The sequence below is a fragment of the Rhincodon typus genome, chromosome 2 (assembly GCF_021869965.1).
Source record: "Rhincodon typus isolate 14 chromosome 2, sRhiTyp1.1, whole genome shotgun sequence".
Taxonomy (NCBI): domain Eukaryota; kingdom Metazoa; phylum Chordata; class Chondrichthyes; order Orectolobiformes; family Rhincodontidae; genus Rhincodon; species Rhincodon typus.
In genome coordinates, this window is record NC_063333.1 from 12,460,074 (window position 1) to 12,487,845 (window position 27,772).

Below are 27,772 nucleotides of genomic sequence, written 5' to 3' on the forward strand. Positions count from 1 at the left end.
CATCCTGAGTTATTATAGTCTGATGGTTTCTCCTGTTCCAGCGTCACCAGTATCCACTCTTCTATCCACTTCCTACATTCTCTATCCCCCTCTCTTTGTTTCATTTCAGGGAAAATTAATTCAGCCCCTCCAGTCTCCACAGCACCTCAACTGAGGTGTCTGTAATGCTCTGACTGGTTGCACTTGACCTACATGGCTGACCATGGCCCAAACCCCAGACTGCAAAGACACAGATCCCTGATTCTGGTAGAATCAGGCATCGAACTGACCATGACCAAACCCCCAGACTAGAATCAGATCAGCCCTTTAAGTGACTCTCTGATTGACTGTAGTTCCCTTTGACCTATTAAGAACTGAACCTCATTGACTTTTAGAGATGGCCATGTACTTGATGCATACAGTGCTGGCACATACTATACATATAACACTGAGATAGCACATTACCATGCAGCAAAACGTACACCTCTTTGACTCTTCACCACCATGACAAGCTGCCTTTCTCCCCAGTGCACTGAAAAGCAATGCAAGCCACAGAAAATGGCATCCTCCAAGTATGGGCAAAGTGAATTAATATAACAAAATGAAGTCAAGAGCCACAAAAAGCATCCTGTGTAGATAGATAAGGTACTTGAGGTTGGCTTGACGAGCTGGTTTGTTGTTCCACAGACGTTTCGTTACCATGCTGGGTAACATCATCAGTGCAGCCTCCGATGAAGCGTTGGTGTTTTTTCCTGCCTGGTTTTTAAACTCTGGAGTCCATTGAGATACTTGTGGCCCTGCATGCAAAGCGTCCTGGCAGAAGCATGCAAGCTATGGCCCTGATCTCCAAAGAGAAGTCCTAAAGGTGGTGTAATTTAGATTAATAAGGCATGATCTTGTGGTAAACTTGGTGGTTTGTCAATGTCAATTTGTATAGACAAACAGTGTCTATGAAGAGTGCAGGGAAGTTGTGGTGAAGACAGAAATGGATGAATGTCCAGACACACAAGCAGCAAGCTCCTGCCACCAGGTAACCATTCTGATTTTCATGTGAGAAATTGGCACTGTCTAGTTTCGCAAAAATGGAGAGAATTAGTAGTGGCATATAAATGAAGCAAGTTGTGCAAATAGTGAGATACAAATGCGTGGAATTAAGGTAGCTTAATAGTAAGTTTCTGAAGTCACCATTTAAAGCTTAACAGAAATTTTTTCTCAACACAAGATTCCAATTTTATCGTTATTGCCATTCTTTCTCGCCAATGACACTGCCATTAACAGCAACAGAAAATTCTATCCCTTATTTACACTCTTCAGAATTTTCTCGCCAAACTATTGTAACTAGCCACCTTTTCTTTAAGACCTTTCTTTAAAAATACAACTCCTTCCCTATCCTGTTAAACTCTCTTTGTTTGGTTGAAATTTTTATCTTACCACACATATTTCTGTATAATTCTTTGGGACAGTTCCCTAAATTAGAGGTATTATACATGTGCTACTTTCATTTTCAAAGCCAGGTGACAGCAGAAGACAGAACGATTGGGGAGATAGATCTTGTAAATGGTCAAGAAGGAAAAGTTCTAAGGAATCCCAACCAGATGTCAGAAAAACGTAATCCAAGAGATAATTAGATTTTGAAAATAACTTTGGTAAACACAGATTAAAAGTCAATATGTTTTACTGACCTGTAACCTGAACAAAGAATGTCAATTTCTCTCCAGCTGCTTCGCAGACATAATTGCCTCGATCCTTTGATTTTGCATTCTGAATAATAAGTCTTCGTATTCTACCATCAGATTCGAGTTTAACTTCTTGACCGGAAGTGAGAATTTTTCCACTTTTGGACCATTTGACCTCAGTTTTGAGTTGTGATACTTCACAGCTGAGAATAGCAGTTTCCGACGTTCGAACCTTTACCTCTCTCTGAACTGATTCTTTATTGGCGAACACTGGTTCTGGTTCAAGTTCTGCAAACAAAAGAATTTCCACTAATAACCAAAATCAAGAACTTTTTAGAGTAGGAAATGTGATTTGACCCAATAAAACCGACTTGTGGTACAGTTAATCCGACCTGGCCAAATTCCCCACATACTTTCTATCTTATAAGAACACATCTAGGTGTCAATTAGACTTTATGTCATGTTACCTTCAGTGTGCTTCCAATATAACTTATTCCATTAGAGTAATGCATGTTGTGTGAAAACAAGTACCTCTCATATCTTCTTACACCTAACATCCAGAGTTAAACTGGATTATCTTCAAGGGACCTGGACAGGCAGGTGGTGTTGAGGAAACGGGGAGGGTGCAGGCAGACGAGGACATGCCTGTGTGGACAAGAAAGTGGCAGATAGAATACAATGTGGGAAAGTGTGAGGTTATGCACTTCAGTAGGAAGAATAGAGGGGTGGACTATAGGAAAAGGCTTCAGAAATCTGAAGCAAAAAGGAACTTTTGAGTGCTAGTTCAGGATTCTCTTAAGGTTACCATGCAAGTTCAGTTGTAGTTAGGAAGACAACTGCAATGTTAGCATTCACTTCAAGAATGAAAAGAGCAGAGATGTACTGTTGAGACTGTACAAGGCTCTGGTCAGATCAGACTTGGAATATTGTGAGCAGTTTTGGGCATCTTATCTAAAGAAGCATGTGTTAGTTTTGGAGATTTTCAAGAATGATCCCAGGAATGAAGGGCTTGTTAAATGAGGAGCAGTTGAGGAACCTGAGGGCACAGCCTCAGAGTGAAGGGATGACCGTACAGAACTGAGATGAGGAAGAATTTCTTCAGCTAGAGGGTGGTGTATGTCGTAAAACTCATTGCCACAGAAGGCTGGAGAGATCAAGCCTTTGAGTGTCTTTAAGACCGAGATAGATGAGTACTTGATTAGTAAGGGGATCAAGGGTTACAGGGAGAAAGTAACAGAATAAGATTGAGAAACATATTAAGCATGATCAAATAGTGAAGCAGACTTGATGGACAAATGCCTAATTCTGCTCTTTTATCTTATGGTCTTACGGTCAGACACAAAGTAAGAAAGCTTTGCATAGTTGTTAGCAGGCTTGAATCAAATCAAGCGGGTATACCCTTCGGTCAGGGGGACCCGGAACAGTATAGACAAGAGCACCGTCTGACCCGTCCTTGTTGGGTGAGATCAAAGTCAAGATCTTCTCCTGGTAAGGAGTGAGCCAAATGACAGGAAGCACACTACCCATCTTCAGTTTTCTCCCCTATTTTTCTGTTTTCCTCCTGGAATGAGAGAGTGAGGCAGGTGTTACAAGAGACGAAAGAGGCAGGTATTATGGGAGATAAAAGTGAGTGGCACAGCTGTACTTTCAATGCAGGTGGGTAAGTGAATAGGTAATGCAGAGGGATTGTAGGGTTAAGTGATGTTGGGGCTGGAGCAACTGACAACAAGTAAGGAAAAAATTGCAGTCAATACTATGAATGATGGCGTGTGAGCCTTTGTGGATGGTACAGTGGCAAAGACAGAGTGACCATGAGGTATCAGACCATCAGAGGATATTTAATGTTTTAACAAAGATCTGTAGCTAGGGTTGCAGTTGGGAGTTGTAGGTTGGTTCGTCAAGCTGACTGGTTTGCGTGCAAATGTTTCATCTCCCTTCTAGGTGTCATTGTCAGTGCTGTGCAGCCTCCGTTGAAGCGCTGTTGTTCTGTCCTGCTTTGAATTTATATGGTCTGGTCTGTCATGGTGGGCAGTTTTGTTTGTACTGTAGTGGTATGTAGATGCGGTCTATTTCAACATGTTTGTTAATTGCATCTATGGTTGAAAACCAGGCCTCCAGGAATTCTCATGTTTGTCTTTGTCTCGTTTGTCCTAGTACTGTAACTTTGTCCCAGTTAAACTGATATCCTTCTACGTCGGAGTGAATTGAAACGAGGGAGAATTGTTTGTGCCATTTTGCTGCAAGATGGTGTTCATGTACCCTGGTGGCAAGTTTCCTGCCCATCTGTTCTATGTAGTGTTTCTCGCAGTTGCTGCATGGTATTTTATATATCACATTTGTCCTGCTCATTGTGGGTATGGGGCCTTTCATCTTTGAGAGTAACTGGCGAAGTGCGGCTGTTAGTTTCGGTGCTATCCTTATACCAAGAGGTCGTAGGAGTCTTGTAGTCAGTTCTGACACCCCGGAGCTGCACAAAAATGAAGAGGAACACCTGTACAGAATCTTTGCAAACAATGGTTATCATAACAGCTTCGTCCGCCAATGCCTGGCAAACAAACAACACAAGAAGACACTGTATGCCCCAACACTTTGGGCACACTACTCAATGTTAGAAACACATCAGAACTGACTACAAGACTCTACGGCCTCTTGGAACAGGACAGCACAGAAACCAAGCGCCACTCTTTGCCAGTTACTCTCAAAGACGAAAGACCCCTCAATGAACAGGACAAATGTGATATATAAAATACCATGCAGCAACTGCGAGAAACACTATATAGGACAGATGGGCAGGAAACTTGCCACCATAAACACCAACTTGCAGCAAAACGGCACAACCAATTCTCCCTCGTTTCAATACAATCTGTCATAGAAGGACATCAATTTGACTGGGACAAAGTTACAGTACTAGGACAAGCGAAACAAAGACATGCACGAGAATTCCTGGAAGCCTGGTTTTCGACCACCAATGCAATTAACAAACATGTTGAAATAGACCACTTTGATACAAAACCGGAAACAAGACTACCCACCATGACAGACCAGATCATATAAATTCACAGTGGGACAGAACAACAGTGCTTCAACAGAATCTACACAGCACTGTCTGTGTCACCTAGAAGGGAGACGAAACATTTGCATGATAACCATTCAGCCCAGGGAACCAACCATCAACTCCATCAGAGGATGATTACACTTACCCTAATGGAGAGATGAAGGTCATTGATCTTCTTTCTAGAGTGCTGCATATTCCTCTCGATGGCTGAGACTGCTTTAGCCCAGGCAGCAACCTCACACCAGGCTGATATGGTCTGGTATCCTGGCCTGCACTGCTGTTCCTTGGGTGAGGTGCAAGTTCCATACTGGCAACACCTCATCCAGGAGGGCCATGACCCTGCCTGCAAAGCAGGACGCCAACTTCATTGTCTGCCATACCCAGGCAAATGTCAAGAACAATGCAGGGCTGCTCCGAACTGGCAGCACTTACGTAAGAACGTAAGAGGTAGGGGCAATAATAGGTATTTCAGCCCCTAAGCCTTCTTCACCATTTAATATGATCACAGCTGATCTCATCTCGGTCTCAATTCCACTTTTCTGCCCACTCCCCATAGCCCTTTAACCCATTACTAATTTAAAAATCTGTCTTTCTCCTCCTTACATGCAATCACAGTTACAGTTTAACAACTGAACTCCACGGTGATTTAAATTTATTGATGTGTTAGATACAGGGATATTAGTGTGAATATTATACGAGTGGTGTTTTGAGAACGGCACCATGGTGTTTGGGCACTATACAAAAGCTGTTTTGTTTCTTTTCAGTTTATGAAACAGTATTTTGGAATTAATAAAGAATTGCAGACGCTGGAGATATGAAAACAAGAAACAAAATTGCAGGCAAAACTGATGAAGAGTTACCAGACTCAAAATGCTAACTCTGGTTTTTTTCCCCATAAATGCTGCCAGACCTGCTGAGTTTCGCCAACAATTTGATCTTGTTATACTATTATCATGTGCTTAAAACTTTTGAATTTGTATTATAAGTAGATAGTTTAGATTATTCTATGTTATCTTTGCAATAAACGTCCCTTTTACTGTTAAAACAAAATCAATAGCCTATGGTTCAGTGAGAGACCATATCGTTAAAACTCAGAAACAAGTTATGATCTATCAAGCTGGGTTCCTTTCTGGGATCTGACTTGTCTGATAATAGCATCTGCTGGGATCATAGCATGTTTAAGTTGCATAGTAATACATAAATCCTTCATTTCTCTGCTCTTGCAACATACATCCTGATGAATTTACAGGAAGCAACAAAAGCCAGACTGCCCAAATTGGCAAATAAATTAGAAGTAAAATTGACAGGCAGAACTAAGGAGGTAGAGATAATTGAAATACTGGCAAAGCATCTAGGACTTGTGGTAGTACAGGAGGGGCTCAGTACACCAAATGGTAAGTCACTTGAGTTAGCAAGGGTTCAGTTCCAGTTGAAGCAGCTTGGATATGAGAAAGAGGTAAAGCAGCTCAAAACAGAAGAGAGAGTTTTGAATCAAAAAGAATGGAAAAGGAAATGATAAAGCAGGTGATGAAATTGAGAAAACTTGAGCTTGAATTTCTGAGGGAAAGGGAAAAGAGGAGAGAGATAAAGGATATCAGCTTTAAATTATGCAGCTTTTAAAAAGAAGACACCTAACACTGGTGAAGACTCTGATGGGGAAAATCCTAATCATAATTTATAGCCCAGTAGAAAATCGTTTCGTTTTGCACAAGTTCCAGCAGAATTGCAAGGAAAGGATCGGGAGGCATTTTTATGCCATTTGAGAAAATAGCAAAGCAAATAAAGTGACTGAAGGAAATCTGGAATCTACCCGTGCACAGTAAATAATTAAGTAAAGCACAGGAAATTTGTGCTTCACTATCAGAGGAAGTTTCCATGTATTATTATGCTGTGAAGCAAGCTACTCTGGGTGCATATGAAATAGTATGTTTAAAGTTTGAAAATCTGAGTAAACAGACTAAGCAAATTTATAGTGAATTTCAAAGCAGATTTGACAGATGGAAGTGGGCATCAGGAGTAGATGCTACATATGAAACTCTCAGAAAAATCGTTCTCTTGGAAAAATTTGAAAATTCACTAGCTTTTGTAACTTGAAACCATAGCGAGGACTCAGAGGGTTGCAACTACCAAACAGGCAGCAGTGGCTGACGATGATCAGCTGATTCATAAAACCAAATCCTTTTTCCATCACCCCCATAAATTTGAGAAGGACAGAGGACGGGAGAGTGAAAGGAAAACTAGTAACCAGGATAAAGAAAGGGCAGCGGGGAAAACCCCAAGATCCCCTCCTCATCAGAAAACAAGGTGCAGAGGGTGGTGGTGAAAATCAAAAGCCAAACATATATCTGCTTCTGTTTCTTATGGTCTCATGGTCTTAAGGTCCATTCTCACGAATGCTCACAGGATTTGGAAAAACGATTAAGTTTATTACTATTTGCTACATTATGAGAGATTCCCTAAATGAATTTAGTAGGATCAGTACATCCAAACTTATCCACTGTCATGAGATAAGAGGTTTGCTAAGACTGATTATTGAGAGGTTTTAAGGCAAAAAAAAAGTATGCTCAATGTTGGATTATGTGTCCATGTTTCTCAAGTGTATCACAAGAAAGGGCAAACATTTAGAATGTTTCAAACAGGAGACAAACAGTTGGTTTTCATATCTTTACAAAGTGAACCTGTGAAAGCGAGATTCAGTGGTCTATAAAAGTTAGTGAAGAGAGTTAGCAAAGTGACTTATCTGCTAGATGCTACCCATCGCAGGAAGAAGTATCAGTTAGTCATGTGAACATGTTAAAGTATTATTATTGTCGGGAGGGGGATAGGAAAGAGCAAGTGTACCACATTTGATTTGATTTTATTACTGTCACATATACCAGGATACAATGCAAAGTACTGTTTTACACACTATCCGGGCAAATCATACCCTACATAAATACATCAGGGTAATAGAACAGAATGAGAATATAACGTTACAGCTGCAGAGAACATGCAACGAAAGATCAACTTTCATATATGAGAGGTCTGTTCAAAAGTCTGATAACAGCAGGGAAGAACAGTAAGAGTAACGGATGATGGCAGAGATAGTAAAAGTGAGGTAGAAGGAGAGGTAGACCATTTGCAAACATCCTCGATTTAAATGATGAACGATTTATTTATTGTCATGTATATCTTGAAGATGCAGTGAAAGGTGTTTTGTCACCACAATCAGGTGCTATTTTGAGGTACAACATGGATAAAAAGAATTATTTAAATAAGACTTCATCTTCTGTTCAAATTGGGATCTCAAGCATGGCTTCAGGGCTTCTGCAAAGTCTCTCCAAGGTGTTCCGGTCCTCAAAGAATCCCGCTCCTGGAACTCCGGCAATGACTATACCAAACAGCCAGGGAACCCCGACTCTGCTGCTACTGCCACCACGCCGACACTGCTAAGACTCTGGGCGTACCACCGCCAGGAAACCCTGTTCCAGGCACCATCGCCACCAACAGTCCAGGGTCCAGGCCTACTGCCACCGCTGCCAGGAATCGCGGTCCACGCCACCAACACTGCAGCCATCATCACACTGACACCGCTGCGGCCTCAAAGATTAAGGAAAAAGGCAGAAGAAAAGAAAACAAAGACGCGAAAGAGAAACCACGATGCCGCTGGCATGGAGTGGATGGGCTCTAATGAGCTCAAACACTATCTACCACACCAGTAATTTCAATTAACCAACACTGAGATACTAGGGCAGTTAGTTAATATATTTTTGTACTTAGAGGAAGGACAACATGAATATCTAGTAAAGTTTTCTTAAGAAATTTGAGGAAGTCTGTAGAGATATAGCAGTATGCATTATGTTAGCCAGACATTATACTGGCAGAGGGGTACTAGTAGCAATGAAATAGCATCCTGATTGGTTAAACCTGGAACACCACAAAGAAGATTACCCAATTGATCCTAGCTAAAGCAGCAGGAGTTCACCAGTGGTGTTAGTTTCTAAATGAGATGGGTCAACTAGATTACTCATAGATTACAGAAAAATAAATGCAATAACAAAAGCTAATTTGTACACATTTCACTGTTTTTTGGAACAGCTTGCGGTTCAGCCCACGAGAGAACAGGCAATTTTAGTAATGTGGGTTGAGATATCAATTCTGGACTAAGTAATACTCACTAGTTTTCTTTGAATTGTACCATAGGATATGTAATTACATCTGAAAGTGCAGGTGGGGTTCTGAGGAAGGGTCACCAGACCCAAAACGTTAACTTTGATTCTTTCTTCACAGATGCTGCCAGACCTGCTGAGGCTTTTCCAGCAACTTCTGTTTTTGTTCCTGATTTACAGCATCTGCAGTTCTTTTGGTTTTTACTTTGAACCTACAATCATTTGTCTCAGAGGCGAGGGTATTACCTTTAATTCAAAAGTGACAAAAATCCTCCAATGTGTTCTTAAAACAAAAAAAAATGACAATTAAAACAGACTTTCTTAAGGAAAATCTGACAAGCTTTCAATAATTGGAAAAATATTATTTCTTTGTAATACGTATGGGTCTAAATACTATTCAAGAGCTAGACTGCCTACTAAGAATGTAAAAGATGGGCTGAAAATTAGCTAAACAAAATATTGGATAAAGAGAAACAAGAAACCCCTTTTATTCCACGCTGAACCTAGAATTAAATCCTTTGTTCATGTAAATGAAGGGTCTAACACTTGCTCTGTTTACCAATGATGTGACGTGAGGTAGCCAGTCACAATTGCATTCATTGAAAATTGTTCTACTGACTGTTAGCGAGTCATGAGAATAAATTAATTCTATAATTGTGGACCATTTAGGTAGGAGAATCGGTGAATCTCCCGACTCCACCGTGCAATCATCACTAGAAATTCCAAGTAGGCATTTAGTACTACATTGCTGATATTCATGATACAGGCCACAAATGACAAAAGTGCTTCACAGGAACATAGTAAACCATTCAGATCCTTCAGTCAGTTTGTCCAAACATAGGGGGGTCAACCTCTACCTCAATTCTGATGAAAGATCATTGACCTGAAATTATTTCCCTCCTCACAAACCAGCTGAGTATTACCAACATTATCCATGTATTTTCAGATTTGGAGCATCTGCATAGTTTTGCTTTTATCGGCACGCTTTTATTCCATATATCTTGATATCCTTAACTAACGTAAGTGACTAATTTCAAGTGAAGTTAAGATAAAAAGAACAATAAAAAAGTCCTATACTGTAACAAAATTCATTCAAATGTTCCAGATAATACTGGAATAATTAAAGGAATACAAAATGTCCTACAATTACTAACCTGTAACCTGAATGTCGAAGGTCAGTTTCTCTCCAGCTGCCTCACAAATGTATTCACCATGATCTTTTGACTCCACATTCTGAACAGTAAGCTTTCGAATTTTACCATCAGATTCAAGTTTCATCTTTCCACTGTTATTGAGGAGTTTTCCATCTCTGAACCACTGGACCTCGGTTTTGGGTTGTGATACTTCACAGCTGAGAGTAACATTTTCTGATTGTCGAACTTTCACTTCCTTCTGAACTGAATTTTTGTTGACAAATCCAGTTTCTGGTTCTGGAATCAAGAAAAATTAATTAGAACTTTGGAATGAGAAGTGGTTGTGATAAACCTGACCAGTGATAAGAGTTTGAAATTAGGAAGTTTTGATGTTTTTCAAAAAAAATTTGTGATATTCATATAATAACACATTTAATCTAGAAAAAAAATTAATCAGACAAGCTTTTCCAATCTCCAAGTTAGCCCAGAATTCATCATTACTCATTCAAAGTGATGACAGAATAAAATCTTTTCATGGAAATGGTCTGGAATGTCAATGCCCTGAAGTGTAGTGGAGGCAGGTTCAATCGAGACATTCAACAGGGCATTGGATGTTCAGTTAAATAGAAACACCATCAAAGGTAATTTAAATTTGTTCAGAAAAGATTTACAAGGATGTTGCTGGAATTGGAGGATTTGAGCTATAGGGAGGAGCTGAATAGGCTGGGGTTTTCCCTGGAACATCGGAGGTTGAGGGATGACCTTATGGCAGTTTATAAAATCATGAGGGTCATGGATAGGGTGAATAGCCAAGGACTTTCTCCCAGAGTAGGGGAGTTCAAAACTAGACGGCATAGGTTGAAGTCGACAGGGTAAAGATTTAAAAGGGACCTGAGGGACAACTTTTTTATGCAGAAGGTGGTGCGTGTATGGAACAATCTATCAGAGGTGATGGAGGTAATGCAATTATAATATTTACATAGATACATAGAAACATAGAAAATAGGTGCAGGAGTAGGCCATTCAGCCCTTCAAGTCTACACCATCATTCAATACGATCATGGCTGATTATGCAATCTCAGCATCCCATTCCCACCCTCTCCCCATACCCCTGGATCCCTTTAGCTGCAACGGCCATGTCCAGCAACCTCTTGAGTATATCTAATGAACTGGCCCCAACAGCTTCCTGTGGGAGAGAATTCCACAGGTTCACAACTGTCTGAATGAAGAAATTCTTCCTCATCACACTCCCTAATGGCTTCGCCTTCATTCTTAGGCTGTGACCCCTTGTTCTGGACCTGTTCAACATCGGGAACATTCTTCCCACATCTAGCTTGTCCAGTCCCATCAGGGATTTTATATGTTTCTATGAGATCCTCTCGCCTCATTCTTCTAAATTCCATAGAATACAAACCCAGTCAATCCAGTCTTTCCTCATATGTCAATCCTGCCATCCTGAGAATCAGTCTGGTGAACCTTATCTAGACTCCCTCAATAGCAAGAATGCCCTTCCTCAGACTAGGAGACCAAAACTGCACACAATACTCACAAGGTGTTGCCTCAGCAAGGGCCTGCATAACTACAGCAAAACATTCTCACTCCGATACTCAAATCCTCTTGCTATGAAGGACAGCATGCCATTAACTTTCCTCATTGCCTGCTGCACCTGCAAGCCAACCGTCAGCAGCTGTTCACCATGACACCCAGGTCTCATACCCCACCTTTTCCTAAACTGCCACCATTCGGATATTAATCTGCCTTCCTGTTTTTGCGACCAAAGTGGATAACCTCACATTTATCCACATTATATCGCATTTGTCAAGTATTTGCCCAGTCAGCCAATCTGTACAAGTCACCCTGCAGCCTCTTAGCATCTTCCTCACAGCACACACTGTCACCCTGCTTAGTGTCATCTGCAAATTTGGAGATATGGCATTCAACTCCTTCATCCAAATTGTTAATGTATATTGTGAACAGCTGAGGTCCCAGCACTGAACTCTACAGCACCCCACTCACACTGCCTGCTTCTCTGAAAAGGATCTGTTTATTTAAACGCTCTGCTTCCCGTCTGCCAACCAGTTCTCTATCCATGTCAACACATTACATCCAATACCATGAGCTTTAATTTTCCTAACCAATCTCATGTGGAACCTTGTCAAAAGCCTTTTGAAAGTCCACATACACAACATCTACTGATTCACCATTGTCTACTCTACTGGTCACATGCTCAAAAAAGTCCAGAAGATTTGTCAAGCATGATTTCCCTTCAGTGAATCCATGCTGACTAGGACCAATTCTGTCACTGCTTTCCAAATGCTCAGTTGTGACATCCTTAATGATTGACTCCAGCATTTTCCCTACCACCTATGTCAGGCTAACCAGTCTAAAATTCCCCATTTTCTCGCTCGCTCTTTTTTTAAAGACTGGAGTTACATTAGCTACCCCCCAGTCCATTGGAACTCTTCCAGAGTTTACAGGATGCTAGAAAATGATCATCAATGCAACCACTATTTCTAGGGCGACTTCCTTAAGTACTCTGGGATGCAGAGCATCAGGCCCAGGGGACTTATCAGTTTAATTCCCATCAATTTCGCCAATGCCATTTCCTAACTAATAAGGGTTTCCTTCCGTTGACCCCCTGCCATTTCCTGAAGATTATTTGTGTCTGCCTTAGTGAAGACAGATCCAAAGTATTTGTTCAACTGGTCTGCCATCTGCTTGTTGTCCATTATGAATTCTCCTGTTTCTAACTGCAAGGGACATACATTTGTCTTCACCAGTCTTTATCGCTTCACATATCTATAGAAGCTTTTGCAGTCAATTTTTATGTTTTACGTAATATTCTATTCTATTCTATTTCCCCTTTTCAAATTAAACCCTTTGTCCTCCTCTGCCGAATTTTAAATTTCTCCCAGTCCTTGGGTTTGTGGTTTTTTCTGGCCAATTTATATGCCTACTTTTTTGGTTTTAACACTGTTCCTGATTTCCCTTGTTAGCCATGGTTGAGCCACCTTCCCTATTTTACTCCTATGTTAGACAGGGATGTACAATTGTTGAAGTTCATCCATGTGTTCTTTAAGTGTCTACCATTGCCTATCCACCATCAACCCCTTAAGCATCCTTGGCCATTTTATCCCAGCCAATGCATGCCTCATACCATCGAAGTTATTCTGTTCTGCTGTTCTATATTCTATGGATAGGCACATGGATGATAGTATAATGTAACATATGTAGGATATGATAGTATAATGTAGGGTAGTTTGATCTTAGTAGGATAATAGATCGGCACAACATCGAGGGCCGAAGGGCCTGTACTGTGCTGTACTGTTCTATATTCTACGTTCTAAAGTTAGCTTTCTTCAAGTTTGCGACCATAGTTTTACATTTAATTGTATCACTTTCCATCTTAATGAAGTGTGACATATTATGGTCACTCTTCTCCAACGGATCTTGCACCGCAATGTTGCTAATTAGTCCTCTCTCGTTACACAATACCCAGGTCGAGGATGGCTTGCTCTCTATTTGGTTATTCAACGTATTGGTCGAGGAAACCACCCCTCATACGTTCCAGGAAATCCTCCTCCATTGCACTGCTATCAGTCCAATCAATATGTAGACTGAAGTCACCTATAATAACTGCGGTACCCTTACAGCATGCATCTCTAATTTCCTGTTTGATACAGTCCCCATATGACAACTACTGTTTGGTGGTCTGTACACAACTCCCACTAACATCCTTCTCCGTTTAGTGTTCCGCAGCTCCACCCATACAGATTCCACTTGACCAGGGTAATGTCCTCCCTTACTATTTGTATTAATATCCTCCTTAACCAGCAACGCTACCCCACCTCCCTTTCCTATCTGTCTTTCTTTCCTGAAAATTGAATAACCCTAGGCATTGAGTCCCCATTCTTGGTCACCCTGGAGCCAGGTGTCTGTGATCCCAATTACATCATATCCATTAATAACTGTTTGGACAGTTAATTCATCCACCTTATTACAAATGCTCCTTGCATTGGGACACAGATTTTTTGACATTTGTTGCCCTTTTAAAATCATTGTGAAATTTAAAAGGTATCTGGATGGGTACATGAACAGGAAAGTTTGCGAGGGATATAGGCCAAATGCTGGCAAATTGGACTAGATCAGTTCAGTATATCTGGTCAGCACGAACAAGTTGGACTGAAGGGTCTGTTTCCATACTCTATAGCTCCAAATCTGGTCTATGATCAGGTGGGTGCCACTACAAGTAAGGTAGGTATGGCGACCCAAGGGGTTGCATTTGAGAAACCTCAGCCCCCACAATTGTCCAACAGTTACAAGGGTCTTACAAGCTGTGCAAATGAGACTGGGTGCTGCAGGGAGGATGAACAACGCAACAATGTAGACGTGTTAGGGTCATTGTAATTGAAGATGTAAATATGTCTTTAGAAATCAGAAGCAGAAGTCCTTGAGGCTCCATCGCCTGGTGCCAGTATTGAGGACAACTCATCAAGCTGGAGAAGAACTTGGGAGTGCGTGTGGAGGGAGCCAGTTGTCATGATCCATGGTGTAACCAGTGACATTCATAGAACTAGATTAGAGGTCTCCTTCGGGGGGTACTGACACCAGTACTGAGGTAGAAGGGAGCTGTTCCAGCAGAAAGGGTTTCATTTGAACCATGCTGAGACCAATGTACTGGCGACTCAAATAATTTGGGCTATAGAAAGGACTTTAAACTAATCAGAGGGGGAAGGATTTGTGAGAGGCGAATGCAGTCTTAGAAAACAAAAGATTACAGTACAGCTATTTTGATAATGATATTTTCAGTGGGTCAGGAGGGGTACAGCTCGAGCATTCAAAAGTAGCAGTAACTAGGGTCATAGGGGGAATAAATGGCAAAAAGGCAAATTATTGCCTCTTTTAACATATCTGAATGCACATAGCACTTGGAACAAAATAAAAGCATTAACGCCGCAAATAGAGGTTTGTGGGTATATGATAACCATCATAGAGACATGGTTATAAGGAGATCAAAGCTAGGAACTAAATATTCAGGGGTATATGAAGTTTTGAAAGGACAGACAGGAAGGAAAGAGTGGTGGAGGAGCTTTGTTAGAATGGAATGGATTAAGTACGACAGCAAGAAATGATCTTGGATTGGGAAATGCAGAATCTATTAACAGTACACGAAGTTGAAAAAAGGGAAAAGAGGCACTAGTAGGAGTAGACTACAGACTCCTAAAAGCAGCTATATAGTAGTACAGTCATAGAAACATAGAAGATAGGAGCAGGAAGAGGCCATTCGGCCCTTTGAGCCTGCTCCACCATTCTTCACGATCATGACTGATCGTCCAATTTAAAAGCCTAATCCTGCTTTCTCTCCATAAACTTTGATCCCATTTGCCCCAAGTGCAATATCTAGTCGCCTCTTGAATACATTCAATGTTTTGGCATCAACTACTTCCTGTGGTAATGAATTCCACTGGCTAACCACTCTTTGGGTGAAGAAATGTCTCCTCATCTCCATCCTAAATCGTTTATCCCGAATCTTCATATGTGAACCCTGGTTTTGGACACACTCACCATCGGGCACATCCTCCCTGTATCTATTCTATCCAGTATTGTTAGAATTTTATAAGTCTCTATGAGATCCCCCTGAACTCCAGCAAAAACAATCCCAACCTGGTCAATCTCTTCTCATATGTCAGCCTGGTAAACCTTCACTACACTCCCTCAAGAGCAACAGCATCCTTCCTCAGAAAAGGAGACAAAAACTGCACACAATATTCCAGGAGTGGTCTCATCAAGGCCCTGTACAACTGGAACAACACATCCCTGCTCCTGTACTTGAAACCTCTTGCAATGAAGGCCAACATACCATTTTCCTTCTTTACCGCCTGCTGCACCTACATGCTTACCTTCACCGACTGGTGCACAAGGACGCCCAGGTCTTGCTGCACACTCCCCTCTCCCAATTTACAGCTATTCAGATAGTAATCTGCCTTCTTGATTTTGCTTCCGAAGTGAATAACCTCACATTTATCCAAATTATACTGCATCTGCCATTGATTTGCCCACTCATCCAACCTGTTGAGATCATGCTGAAGGATCTCTGCATCCTCATCACAGTTCACCCTCCCACCTAACTTGGTATCATCTGCAAACTTGGAGATGTTACGTTTCACTCCCTCATCCAAATCATTAATATATATTGTGAATAGCTGGGGTCCCAGTACCAATCTCTGTGGCAACCCACTAATTCCTACTCTTTGTTTCCTCTCTGCCAACCAGTTTCCTATCCATCTCAATACACTTCCCCCAATCCCATGTGCTTTAATCTTGCACATTAGTCTCTTATGTGGGACTTTGTCAAACGCTTTCTGAAAGTCTAAATATATTACATCGACTGGTTCTCCCTTGTAAACTCTACTGGTTACACCTTCATAGAATTCCAACAGATTTGTCAAGCATGATTTCCCCTTCATAAATCCATGCTGACTCTGTCTGATCCTGCCACTGCTCTCTAAATGTTCTGCTATAAAATCCTTGGCAAGGGATTCAAGAATTTTCCCCACTACCAATGTTAGGCTTACCAGTCTATAATTCCCTTTTTTCTCTCTACTTTCCTTTTTGAATACTGGAGTGACATTAGCCACCCTCCAATCTGCAGGGACTGTTCCAGAGTTTACAGAAGCCTGGAAGATGACCACCAATGCATCCACTATTTCTAGAGCTACTTCCTTAAGTCCTCTGGGATGTAGATTATCAGGCCCTGGGGATTTATCGGCCTTCAATCCCAACAATTTTCCCAGCACCATTTCTCTACTAATATTGATCTCCCTCAGCTCTTCCTTCTCACTAAATTTTGCCCCCTTCAACAATTCTGGTATCTGATTTGAGTCCTCTTTTGTGAAGACAGAACAAAAGTATGTATTCAGTTCCTCGGCCATTTCTTTGCCCCCTATTATACATTCCCCCGTTTCGGTCTGTAGGGGGTCTACATTTGTCTTTACCAATCTCTTTCTCTTCACATAACAATAGAATAGCATCAGTCTTTATGTCCCCTGCAAGCTTACTTTTGTACTCTATTTTCCTCTTCTTAATCAATCCCTTGGTCCTTCTTTGCTGAATTCTAAACAGATTTATTATTTTTCTTGGCCAATCCGTATGCTTCTTCCTTGGGTCAGATACTATCGCTTATCTCCTTTTTCAGCCATGGGTTAACCCTCTGACTCATTTTGCTTTTGTGACAGACAGGAACAAACAGACAAACAGTTGTTGAAGTTTGCCCATGTGTTCCTTGAATGTTTGCCATTGCCTAACTCTCCCCAATCTATCAAGGCCAACTCACGCCTCATATCCTGGTAGTTTCCGTTATTAGAGTTCAGCACCCTAGTCTCCAAATCAACAACCTCACTCTCCATCTTGATAAAAAATTCTATCAAGTTATGGTCGTTCTTCCCCAAGGGGTCTCACACAGCTAGACTGGCAATGATTCCCTTCTCATTACACAGTACCCAGTCTAAGATGGCCTGCTCTCTAGTTGGTTCCTCCACATATTGGTCAAGAAGACCATCCCGTATACACTCCAGGAATTACTCCTCTACGGCACTGTGGCTAATTTGATTTGACCAATCAATGTGCAGATTAAAATCATCCATGATCACTGATATTCCCTTATCGCAAGCATCTCTAAGTTCCTGTTTAATTCCATTCTCGACATCACCACTGCAGTTTGGGGGTCTATACAAGACACCTACTAATATTTTTTGCCCCTTGGTATTTCTCAACTCTACCCATACAGACTCCACATTGTCAGAGCTAATATCCTTTCTCATTATTGTGTTAATTTCCTCTTTAACCAGCAATGCTGCTCCGCCACCTTTTCCTTTTTGTCTGCCCTTCCTAAATACTGAACACTCTGGGACATTCAGTTCTCAGCCCTGGTCACCCTGCAGCCATGTCTCCGTAATCCCAATTATATTGTACCTGTTTACATCTATCTGCGCTATTAGTTCATCCACTTTATTGCAGATGCTCTGCACATTAAGGTACAAAGCCTTTAAGCTTGTCCTTTTAACAGTGTTTGTCTCCTCCTTATTTTTTTCAACAGCCCTGTTTGATTCTTGTCCTTGGTTTCCCAGCCTATCACTTTTCTAATTCCCTTTTCTAGCTTTTGTTTTTGTCCTTGCTGCCTTTTTCTCTGACTCTTTACATAGGTTCCCATCCCCCTGGCATATTTGTTTAAACCCTCCCCAACCGCTCTAGCAATCACTCCCCTAGGACATCAATCCTAATCCTGTCCAGGTGTAACCCGTCCAATTTGTATAGGTCCCACCTCCCCCAGAACTGGTCCCAATGCCCCAGGAATCTGAAACCTTCCCCTGACACCATCTTTATAGCTACGTATTCATCTGATGTATCCTGTCATTTCTCCACGTGGCACCAGTAGTAATCTTGAGATCACTACTGGAGACAATGAGGACATGTAAGAAAGGCAGTTAATTAATGATAGGTTTGTTTAGTCTTTACATAGATTGGGAAAATCAGATTCATAGATTTACCGGTTTATACAGAGCAGGAAAGACCCTTTGGCCCATCAAGTCTGCACTGATGTAATTACCACTAAAAATGCGCTAATCCCAATTTCCTACTGATCCAAATATTTTTTTAAAGGTTGTAAGGTTTCCAGCCGTCACTATCTTCCCAGGCAGTGCATTCAAGACTCCCACCACTTGTTGAGTAATAAAGTTTATTCCCAAATATCCTCTAAAATTCCTGTCCCCTTACCCAAAAACTATGCTCTCTCATGATTGACCCCTCAATCAAGGGAACCGCTGCTCTCTATTCACTCTGTCCATACCCATCATAATCTCATACATCTCAATTATGTCTCCCCTCAGTCTTCTCTGCTCTAAGGAAAACAATCCAAGCCTAAGTAGTCTCTCCTTTTAGCTCAGTTTTTTCATTCCAGGCAACATCCTGGTGAACCTGTTCTGTATCCCCTCTAGTGCTATCACATCCTTCTTCTAAGTGAGGTGACCAGAACTGTGGCCTGACCAATGTTCTGCACAACTCCAACACGACCTCCTTGCTCTTAAACTCTATAGCATGATTGATGAAAACAAGCATCTTATATGCCTTCTTAACTATCCAATTCACGTGTTCTGCCGACTTCAGAGATCTGTGAATAATTACATCAACGCCCCCCCACCCCCCGGTCATCTAAGCTATCCAGTATCCTACCATTCATTAAATACTCCTTCATCTTGTTTCTTCTTCCAAAGTGCATCACCTCACACTTACCCGGGTTAAGCATCATCTGCTTCTAGTCTGCCCATCTGACCAACCTAACTGCATCTTCTTGTAACCTACAACTATTTTCTTCACTATTAACCACCTTACCAATCGTGGCGTCATCTGCAAATATGCTTGTGGCACACCGCTTTATACTGGCCTCCAGTCACTCAAACATCCTTCTACCACTACCCTTTGTGTGCTATTACTAAGCAAGTTTTTGATCCATCTTGCCAAGTTTCCCTCAATTCTTCGTGGCAGTGTTAGCCAAGAGGATGAATTCATATAGCATTTGTCTTAGAATAATATGTTGGATCCAACCAGGAATCAAGCTATTTTTGATCTGATAATGTATAATAAGACAGGTTTAATAAATGACCACAGAGTAATAAGCACCGCCTAATAAACAGTGACTATAACATGGTAGTATTTAGTATTCAGTTTTAGAGGGAGTAACGTGGGTCAGAAACTACAGTGCTAAACTTAAATGAGGGTAGTTACAAAGGAATGAAGGAAGAGCTAGCTGCAGTGGCCAGAGAAAGTAGTTTAGAAGCAAAGAGGGTGGTGGAACAATGGCAAGTTGTAAGAAAAACCATGCAATGTGGCGTAGATTCATGGTAAGGTAGAAGTTTAGGAAAGCTTTAACAACCAACAAAAGATTAACAAAAAATAATAAAGAAGGGCAAAATAATCTGAGGATAAACTTGCAAGTACTATCAAGACAAACAGCAAAAATTTATTTAATGGACAAAAGCCAGATTTGCAGATGACATAAAAGTAGGTCGGAGGGCAAATGGTGAGGATGAAATATAATCTGCAGAGAGATACAGACAGGTTAAGCAAATGGGTAAAAACTTAGCACATGGAATATAAACTGGGAAAATGTGACATTATGCATTTGGCAGGAAGAATAGAGAAAGTGAATTGATTTCTTCATATTTAAAGGGAGAAAACTGCAGAAAGCTACAGCACAGAGCAATTTGCATAAATCATTTAAAAACTAGCTTTGAGGTTCAGTTGGTAATGGAGAAGGCAAATGAAATGTTGGACTGTATTTCAAAGAGAATGGAGTATGAAAATAGGTAAGTTTTGCTAAAACTATACCAGCCATAAGTCAGTCCACAGCTGGAATATCGTGAACAGTTTTGGTCCCTTTTATTGGGATGATATACTGGCATAGGTTCACTAGGTTCATCCTGGGTATGGAGGGACTGTGTTATGAGAAGGTTCAATAGGTTGGCCCTGTACCTCACTGAAGTTTAGAAGAAAGAGAGGTGAGCTCACTGAAACATACAATATTCTTCAGGATCTTGACAGGATAGATGCAGAGAGGTTGTTTCCCCATGTGGGTAAGTCTAGGACTAGAGGGCATAATCTCAGAATAAGGGGTTGCACATTTAAGACAGAGATGAGGAGGAATTTCTTCTCTCAGAGGATGGTGAATCAGTGGAATTCTTTACCTCAGAGGGTTGTACAGGATCGTTAAGTATGACAAATTTTTAATCAGCACTGTTATGGAGAAAAGGCAGGAAAGTAGAGTTGAGTGTTATCTGATCAGCCATGATCTCATTGAATGGCTGAGCAGACTCGACGGATTGAATGGCCTACTTCTGCTCCTCTGTCTTTTTGTCTTCTGCACTTGTGTGATTCTGTGATTAATTGTACAAGTTAGTTATTAAAGTTAGAAGCTGAAGGGTAATTTTTGAATTGGTAACCATTAGCAGTTAAATGGATGATCCTGATTTTGTAACCTCTGACACTAACCAAGCAGTCAAACAGCAAATTTAACATATTGATGCACCAATAAACAGAACAAACACTTCAAACCCTGGACAGAATTTTAAGTTACGCATACATAGACAAAGGGATTGACTAAAATTAGTATTGTGAATGCATTATCTGTAGTTCCACAATCGTATTTCATTTGTTTGGTCTTACCTTTAATAATCACATTCATTGCAATTTCATCCTCTTTGGTTTTAAATACATATTCACCAGATTCTCCAGATTTGACATTGTGAAGAACCAATCTTCGTGTTGTACCTTCTGATTCAACACTTACTGCTTTGCTCAGCTTTATTTCCTGTCCTTTTTTGTACCATTTCCCTTCGACAGTAGACTGAGACACGTTACAAACAAGGACTACCTTCTCTCCCACACTTGCTGTATGCTCTGTTTGTGTTGTAGATTTCTTCACAATAGTTGCAGCTGGTTCTGCAAAAACAAAAGAAGTATCAATGTTATAATATCATGTTAAATAATACAAAAACCATTACAAAATATTCTTTCTTTAATCATTTAGGGGAGGTGGGTTTTGCTGACTGGGTCGGCATGTATTAACCATCCCTAATTGTCATTGAGGAGGTAGTAGTGAGCTAATGCACAATTGGAAATTTATACATTTATAGAGCAAACTTAATGACCAATATTTCAAGTTTCAGTGTCACATAATTAGTTTCCATGTATGGATAAGACGTTAGTGCATAAAAATGAAAAAAAACTGAAAATAACAAAATAATGTACTAGCAAAAGTGTTCAAAAGAGTTCACATGACACCAGGTTATAGTCCAACAGGTTTATTTGAACTCACAAGCTTTCGGAGCACTGCTCCTCGTCAGGTGAAGTGAAGCACACAGGCACAAAATTTATAGGCAGAGAGATCAAAAGATCGTATAAATAACGTAAGTAGAGTGTCAACAGGCTGAATAACAAATCTCTGCAGGTGATGAAAAATGTCAGGCAGTGTGAGTAAAGAGTCAACAGCTGAATAGCATGTGAAGGGATGATCTACGAGCTGATTAATTGAGAAGAGAGATAATTACTAAAATTTAAAAACAAGATGGTGCTGGAGACAAACCAAATGGCTGGAATAACATGATAGGTACAAGAGTCACATGTTGAAGGTCTAACCAAAGTAACAAGTAATCCAGAACTATACAAACTAATTAAGGCAGGGAAATCATAACAAGTTATCTAGGTGATGGTGTCAAAACAGGACAATAAGGAAGATTTTACAAACACAGTCCAGTATGGTGGGGTTACATGTGGCACAACATGAACTCAAGATCATGGTTGAAGCTGTCTTCATGGGTACGGAACTTGGCTATCAGTTTCTGCTCTGTGATTCTGCATAGTTGTGTACCTCGAAGGCTGCCTTGGAGGACGCTTACCTGAAAATTGGAGGCTGAAGTTGTATTAGACACTAAAAGATCAACCAAAGATCAATATGTGTCACATGTGGTCTGAATATTGATAGTTTCATTTCTACCACACACCTTCACAGGTATTGATAGAAGAAATGAAAACTTGACATGCAGATTAACTCTACTCACTTCAACAGAGAATTTACCTGAACTCTTTTGAACACTTTTGCTAGTACATTATTTTATTATTTTCACATTTTTAAAGTCAATTCAGTTTCTCAAACAACTTTGGCAGAATATGAAATCTGAATTATTAATCCAGACCTTTAGATTACTTAAACTGCTGCATCCTACTGATACTCATTTGGAAATTTATATCCAGTAAGGATTATATTTCCCACATCAATATACTCTATTATATTCCTAGAAAAATTCACTAAATTTTCTCAAACATGAATGATCTTTCACAAATCTAGGCAGCCATTCCTTAATTTAAACAAAATTGGAAAAAAGCTGGAAATATCTAGTCGGTCAAGCAGCCTCTCTGAAGAGAAAAACAAAATCATCATTTTAGGTCTATAAGCTTCTGACAAAAGCTCAGAGATCTGAAATGCTGGTCAGCATTTTTTGTTTCTCTGGTAATGTGTGGGGAAAGGTATCTTTAAAGTATGAGAGACCTTACCAAACCCTGATTAGCGAGAAAGTCTACTAGATCATGCGCTAATTAGACAAACAGTCAGTGACTCAGGGGAACTAACAGAACTAATATATGTGTATTTCCAAAAGGCATTGAAATAAGGTACCATCTGTAAAGCCACTTGATAAGAAAACAACTCATGGTATTAGGGGTAGTATATTAATATAGACAGATGATTGTCTAAATAATAGAATGAGAGTTGGGATAAGGTGGGGAGTTTGAGGAAGGCAATCTGTAACTAATGGAGTGCCACATGGATCAATGCTTGGACCATAATTATTTACTATACATATTTATTACTTGGATGAGGACAGTGAATGTACTATCATCAAATTTGTGATGACACAAAAATACATGGGAAGGCAATGTATTAACAAAGAGTCTACAGAGGAATATAGACAGGTTTAGTGGACAAAAACTTGGCACACGAAACATAATATGACAAAATGTGAAATTTTGTATTTGGCAGAAAGAACAGAGGAGCTAAATATCGCAAACAGTAAGCTGCAACACAGAGGGCGTGAGATCCTTGTGTGCAAATCACAATTAACTAACAAACAAGCTCAATAGCTAATAGGGAAGACAAATGAAATGAAATTTCAAAGACAATGGAATATAGACATAAGGAGAAACATTCCTAAACCTAGGAAGGTACAAGTTAGAACTAACTTTTTCTTTTTCTAAGGAAAGAAAAACTAGAATTGGAAGCAGTCCAGAGAAGGTTCGCTAGTTTGATCCTGGGATTGAAGGGCTTTTCTAATGAAGGGAGGTTGGATAATTGGGCCTGTACTCATTTGAATTTAGAAGAATGAAAGGCTTATCGGATCTTGGTCAATCTCACTGAATCAGTATTGACGTTTTCTGGTCAAGTCATCAAGCATCTCTTCACAAATTCTAATTATTGGAGGTCTTAAAGACAGACCAGATGCTGTGGACACTCTGTGCCCCTGAGTTACTGGGAGTTGGCTGAATAGTGCTCTCAAGGAGTTGGAATGTCTCAGCAATGACTTTTATGTGGAATTTAACCATCAGTCTCCGAGGTTCAATGTCATCACCTTCAGTGACACCCCGCTATCAACATCTCAAAGATTACTACTGACCAGAAACATAACTGGGCCAGTCTGTTAATTAATGTGACTACAAAACCAAGTCAGAGGCCTGGAGTGGGTAACTCACTTCCGGTCTCCCCGGTGCCTCACCATTATCAACAAGGAACAAATCAGGAGTGCCACGGAATACTATCTACTTGCCTGAAAGGGTAGAGCTCCAACAACACTTAGAAAGCTCAACTCTTACGTGATCATTTATGGCAGATGGTGGAATCTGAATTCAATAAAAATCCGGAATTAAGAATCTAACAATGCTCGTGAAACTATAGCCGGTTGTCAGAAAAACCCATCTGGCTCATTAATGTCCTTTAGGGAGGTAAACTACCATCCTTACCTGGTCTGGGCCATACCCACAGCAATGTGGGCAATTTGGGATGGACAATAAATGCTGGCCTAACCAGCAATGCCCACATCCCATGAATGAATTAAAAAAATTGTACAGGGCAAAGAAGCCCATTTGATTGGGTCCCCATGAACCTCCTTCACATCTACTTCCTTTACCACAATTACATAGCAGTAGTGTACATTATCCATAAGATGTGCTGCAGTAACTCACACAGTGTCCTTCTAAACCCACAAGGAGGGCAAGGATAGCAACACGTGCAAACGTCACCATCTGCAAATTCCTCTCCAAGCCACATTATGTTACGACACAGTGACAACCAAATCAAATCAGGACCTTTATTCCTGTATTCACAACACAGTAAAATTAAAGTACTCAATAACACTCAAAATTGACCCTAAAGGTTCTTAACCAGACTAACCAGTGTCAGACTTTGTGAGTAATCAATACTATACTACTTTACAATTTAAACAAAAGACTAAACAATTTATTAACAATATAGTGACTCTGGTGGAACAACATTAAACATTAAAGTAATCTAATTAATGTTTATGAATTAAAACCAATGACTTTTGTTTTCAACCCCATTCACACAGAAGACAGACAGATTGATCTGATCACAGAAATCAGAAGGCTGAAAAGCGAAGGAATCATCAAACCAGTACAATTTGCAGAATAGACAGCTCCAGTCATACCAATTGTGAAGCCAACGGGTGGGTTCATCTTTGTGGGGATTGTAAACAAACGGATTAATACCCAATCCTGTGCAGAGAGGATTTATATGCAAAGTTGGCAGAGGGACTGCCCTTCACAAAGCTCGACATGAGCAATGCATACCTGCAACTGCAGTTACATAAGAATTCCCAGAGGTATGCTACAATTAATACCCATCAGGGTTTGTACCAATATATAAGACTGCCATTTGGGGTATGGTCAGCCTGTGCAACTTTTCAGCAGATGATGGAGAACATCTTACAAGATCTACCTCAGGTGTTCATTTATCTAGACAACATGATAATAACAGGGAAGACCAACAAGAAGCACCTCAAGAACATGGACATAGTCCTTAGACCTTTCTCACAGGTGGGCATATGCCTTAGAACGGAAAAATATGTGTTTCAGGCACGCCATGTGATCTACTCGGGCTACAGAGTCAACAAGACCGGGTTACACTCATTGGAAGATGAAGTGAGGGTGATCAAAGGGGCCCGGTCCCACATCTGTACCAGAGCTTAGGTCTGTCCTTGAGTTGGTGAATTATTATGGAAAGTTCATACATAACCTGACCTCCATCCTGGCACCTTTGCATCAACTCTTAATAAAGATCAACCTTGGAAGTGGTCACATAGCTAAGCCATAGCTCTTAGGGAAGTAAAGAAACAGCTTTCATCCTCTAAGGTGTTAGCACACTACAATTCCAAACAAGACCTGGTGCTGACATGAGATACCTCCCCGTACAGCATCGGGGTAATATTACCTCATAGGTGGCTCAATGGAGAGCGACGCCCAAGTTGGAACACCATTCAGGAGGCCAAGTAGCAAACGTGGATGCATTCAGTTACCTCTTGCTGGCAGATAGACCACCAGTGGTACCACCACTGGAACAGTCTGTAATGGTTTTAAATTTTCTGGACACACTTCCAGTCACGACTGACACTTTAGATGCAGAAAGATCTAAAACAACTGGTGGTGATGGGAGAAACCAAAGGGCCATCACAACTAGAATTCAAATCTTTTTGTATCCGGAGACATCAGATCACAGTAGAGGACGGCATATTATCATGTGGAGCAAAAATGATTGTCCCAAGCAAAGGTCATCACCAGAAACTGGCTGGAGGAAGCTACGCTGACATCTCAGATGCCTCTTCTGTATTCATTGGTCAGACAGGCTAAAACAAAATGACTGACAAACGGCAAATTATCAAAAGAAATAAAGTACATTAACAAGTGCTCAGAGATAACCGGTAGTCCTTGTAAGATGGCAATACTCATCAGGCAGCTAACCTCTTCAGGTGAAAAATGAAACTTGGAAGATGGAGAAGGGTCAAGAAAAGAGTGCCCTAACACTTCAGTTAGAGAGCAGAATGCTGCCAAAACAAGCTACTGAGATCAACATGCTCAGTATCAACTATCCGTCCATCCTCTGGTGTCAATGAATTGTATTCCTGTCACAGGCTGCACACTTTTCCCATCCATTTAGCGATTGAAAATCTAAGTTGTTGCTTTTCAATAAACTCTTAAAATTACTTATGAATCGTCAACTGCCTACGTCAGGTATTTGTGGTTCCTGGTCCTGTCACCTAGAAACCCTGCAAATCCACACTGTAGTTTTACGAGTAGGAGAGGCATTAGGCAGCCTGCTCATTTATGGGTTCTATGAGGCCACCAGGTAAACCAGGTTCAGAATGTACGTTACCCTCTTAATCCTGAATAGGTCCCAGGCCACTTCTTTCTGAAAAGTGACTATTTAAGTGCCAGGAGAACAATTTTGGGTTCAGCATGGAATAAAGACAACCTTGTTTGCTCAGCTCCCATCAGTTCTGAGGAAGGATCACCGGACCCAAAACGTTAACTCTGATTTTTTCTTCACAGATGCTGCTAGACCTGCTGAGCTTTTCCAGGAACTTCTGATTTTGTTCCTAATTTACAGCATCCAAAGTTCTTTCAGTTTTTATTTAGTATTTAACTCACTGCCACATCTCTTCTAGGCATGCCCACCTTGAAGAAGTTCTGCTCCTCTCTCCAACGGGATTTCCGTTCCCATCTTTGTTCTTGCCAACCCATCTTTCTTCTTGTTTGTCCAGCTCCCATCAGTTCTGAAGAAGGGTCACTGGACCCGAAATGTTAACTCTGATTTTTTCTTCACAGATGCTGCCAGACCTGCTGAGCTTTTCCAGCAACTCCTGTTTTTGTTCCTGATTTACAGCATGTGCAGTTCTTTCGGTTTTTATTAAGACAAACTTCATGTTGGCCTTCATTATAAGAGAATTTGAGCACAGGAACAAGGATGTCTTGGTGCAATTACACAGGGTGAGGCCATACCTGGAATATTGTGTGCAGTTTTGGTCTCCTCATCTGAGGAAGGATGTTCTTGCTATAGAGGGAATGCAGCAAAAATTTATCAAATTGATTCCTCAGATGACAGGACTAACGTATGAGGAGAGATTGAGTCGGTTAGGATTGTTTTCACTGGAGTTTAGAGGAATGGAG

At 40.7% G+C, this 27,772-nt stretch overlaps 1 protein-coding gene across 1 annotated transcript in view; it reads right to left on the bottom strand.

The window, feature by feature from the left end:
- obscnb (obscurin, cytoskeletal calmodulin and titin-interacting RhoGEF b) overlaps nt 1–27,772 on the bottom strand; it is a 583,513-nt gene that overhangs the window by 530,581 nt on the left and 25,160 nt on the right. Inside the window, exons 6-9 of the mRNA XM_048618408.1 lie at nt 10,013–10,288; nt 8,087–8,289; nt 4,050–4,200; nt 1,662–1,943 (exon numbers count right to left, since the gene is read on the bottom strand). Of these exons, the coding sequence (XP_048474365.1) occupies nt 1,662–1,943; nt 4,050–4,200; nt 8,087–8,289; nt 10,013–10,288 (912 nt within the window). The remainder of the gene's footprint in view (nt 1–1,661; nt 1,944–4,049; nt 4,201–8,086; nt 8,290–10,012; nt 10,289–27,772) is intronic.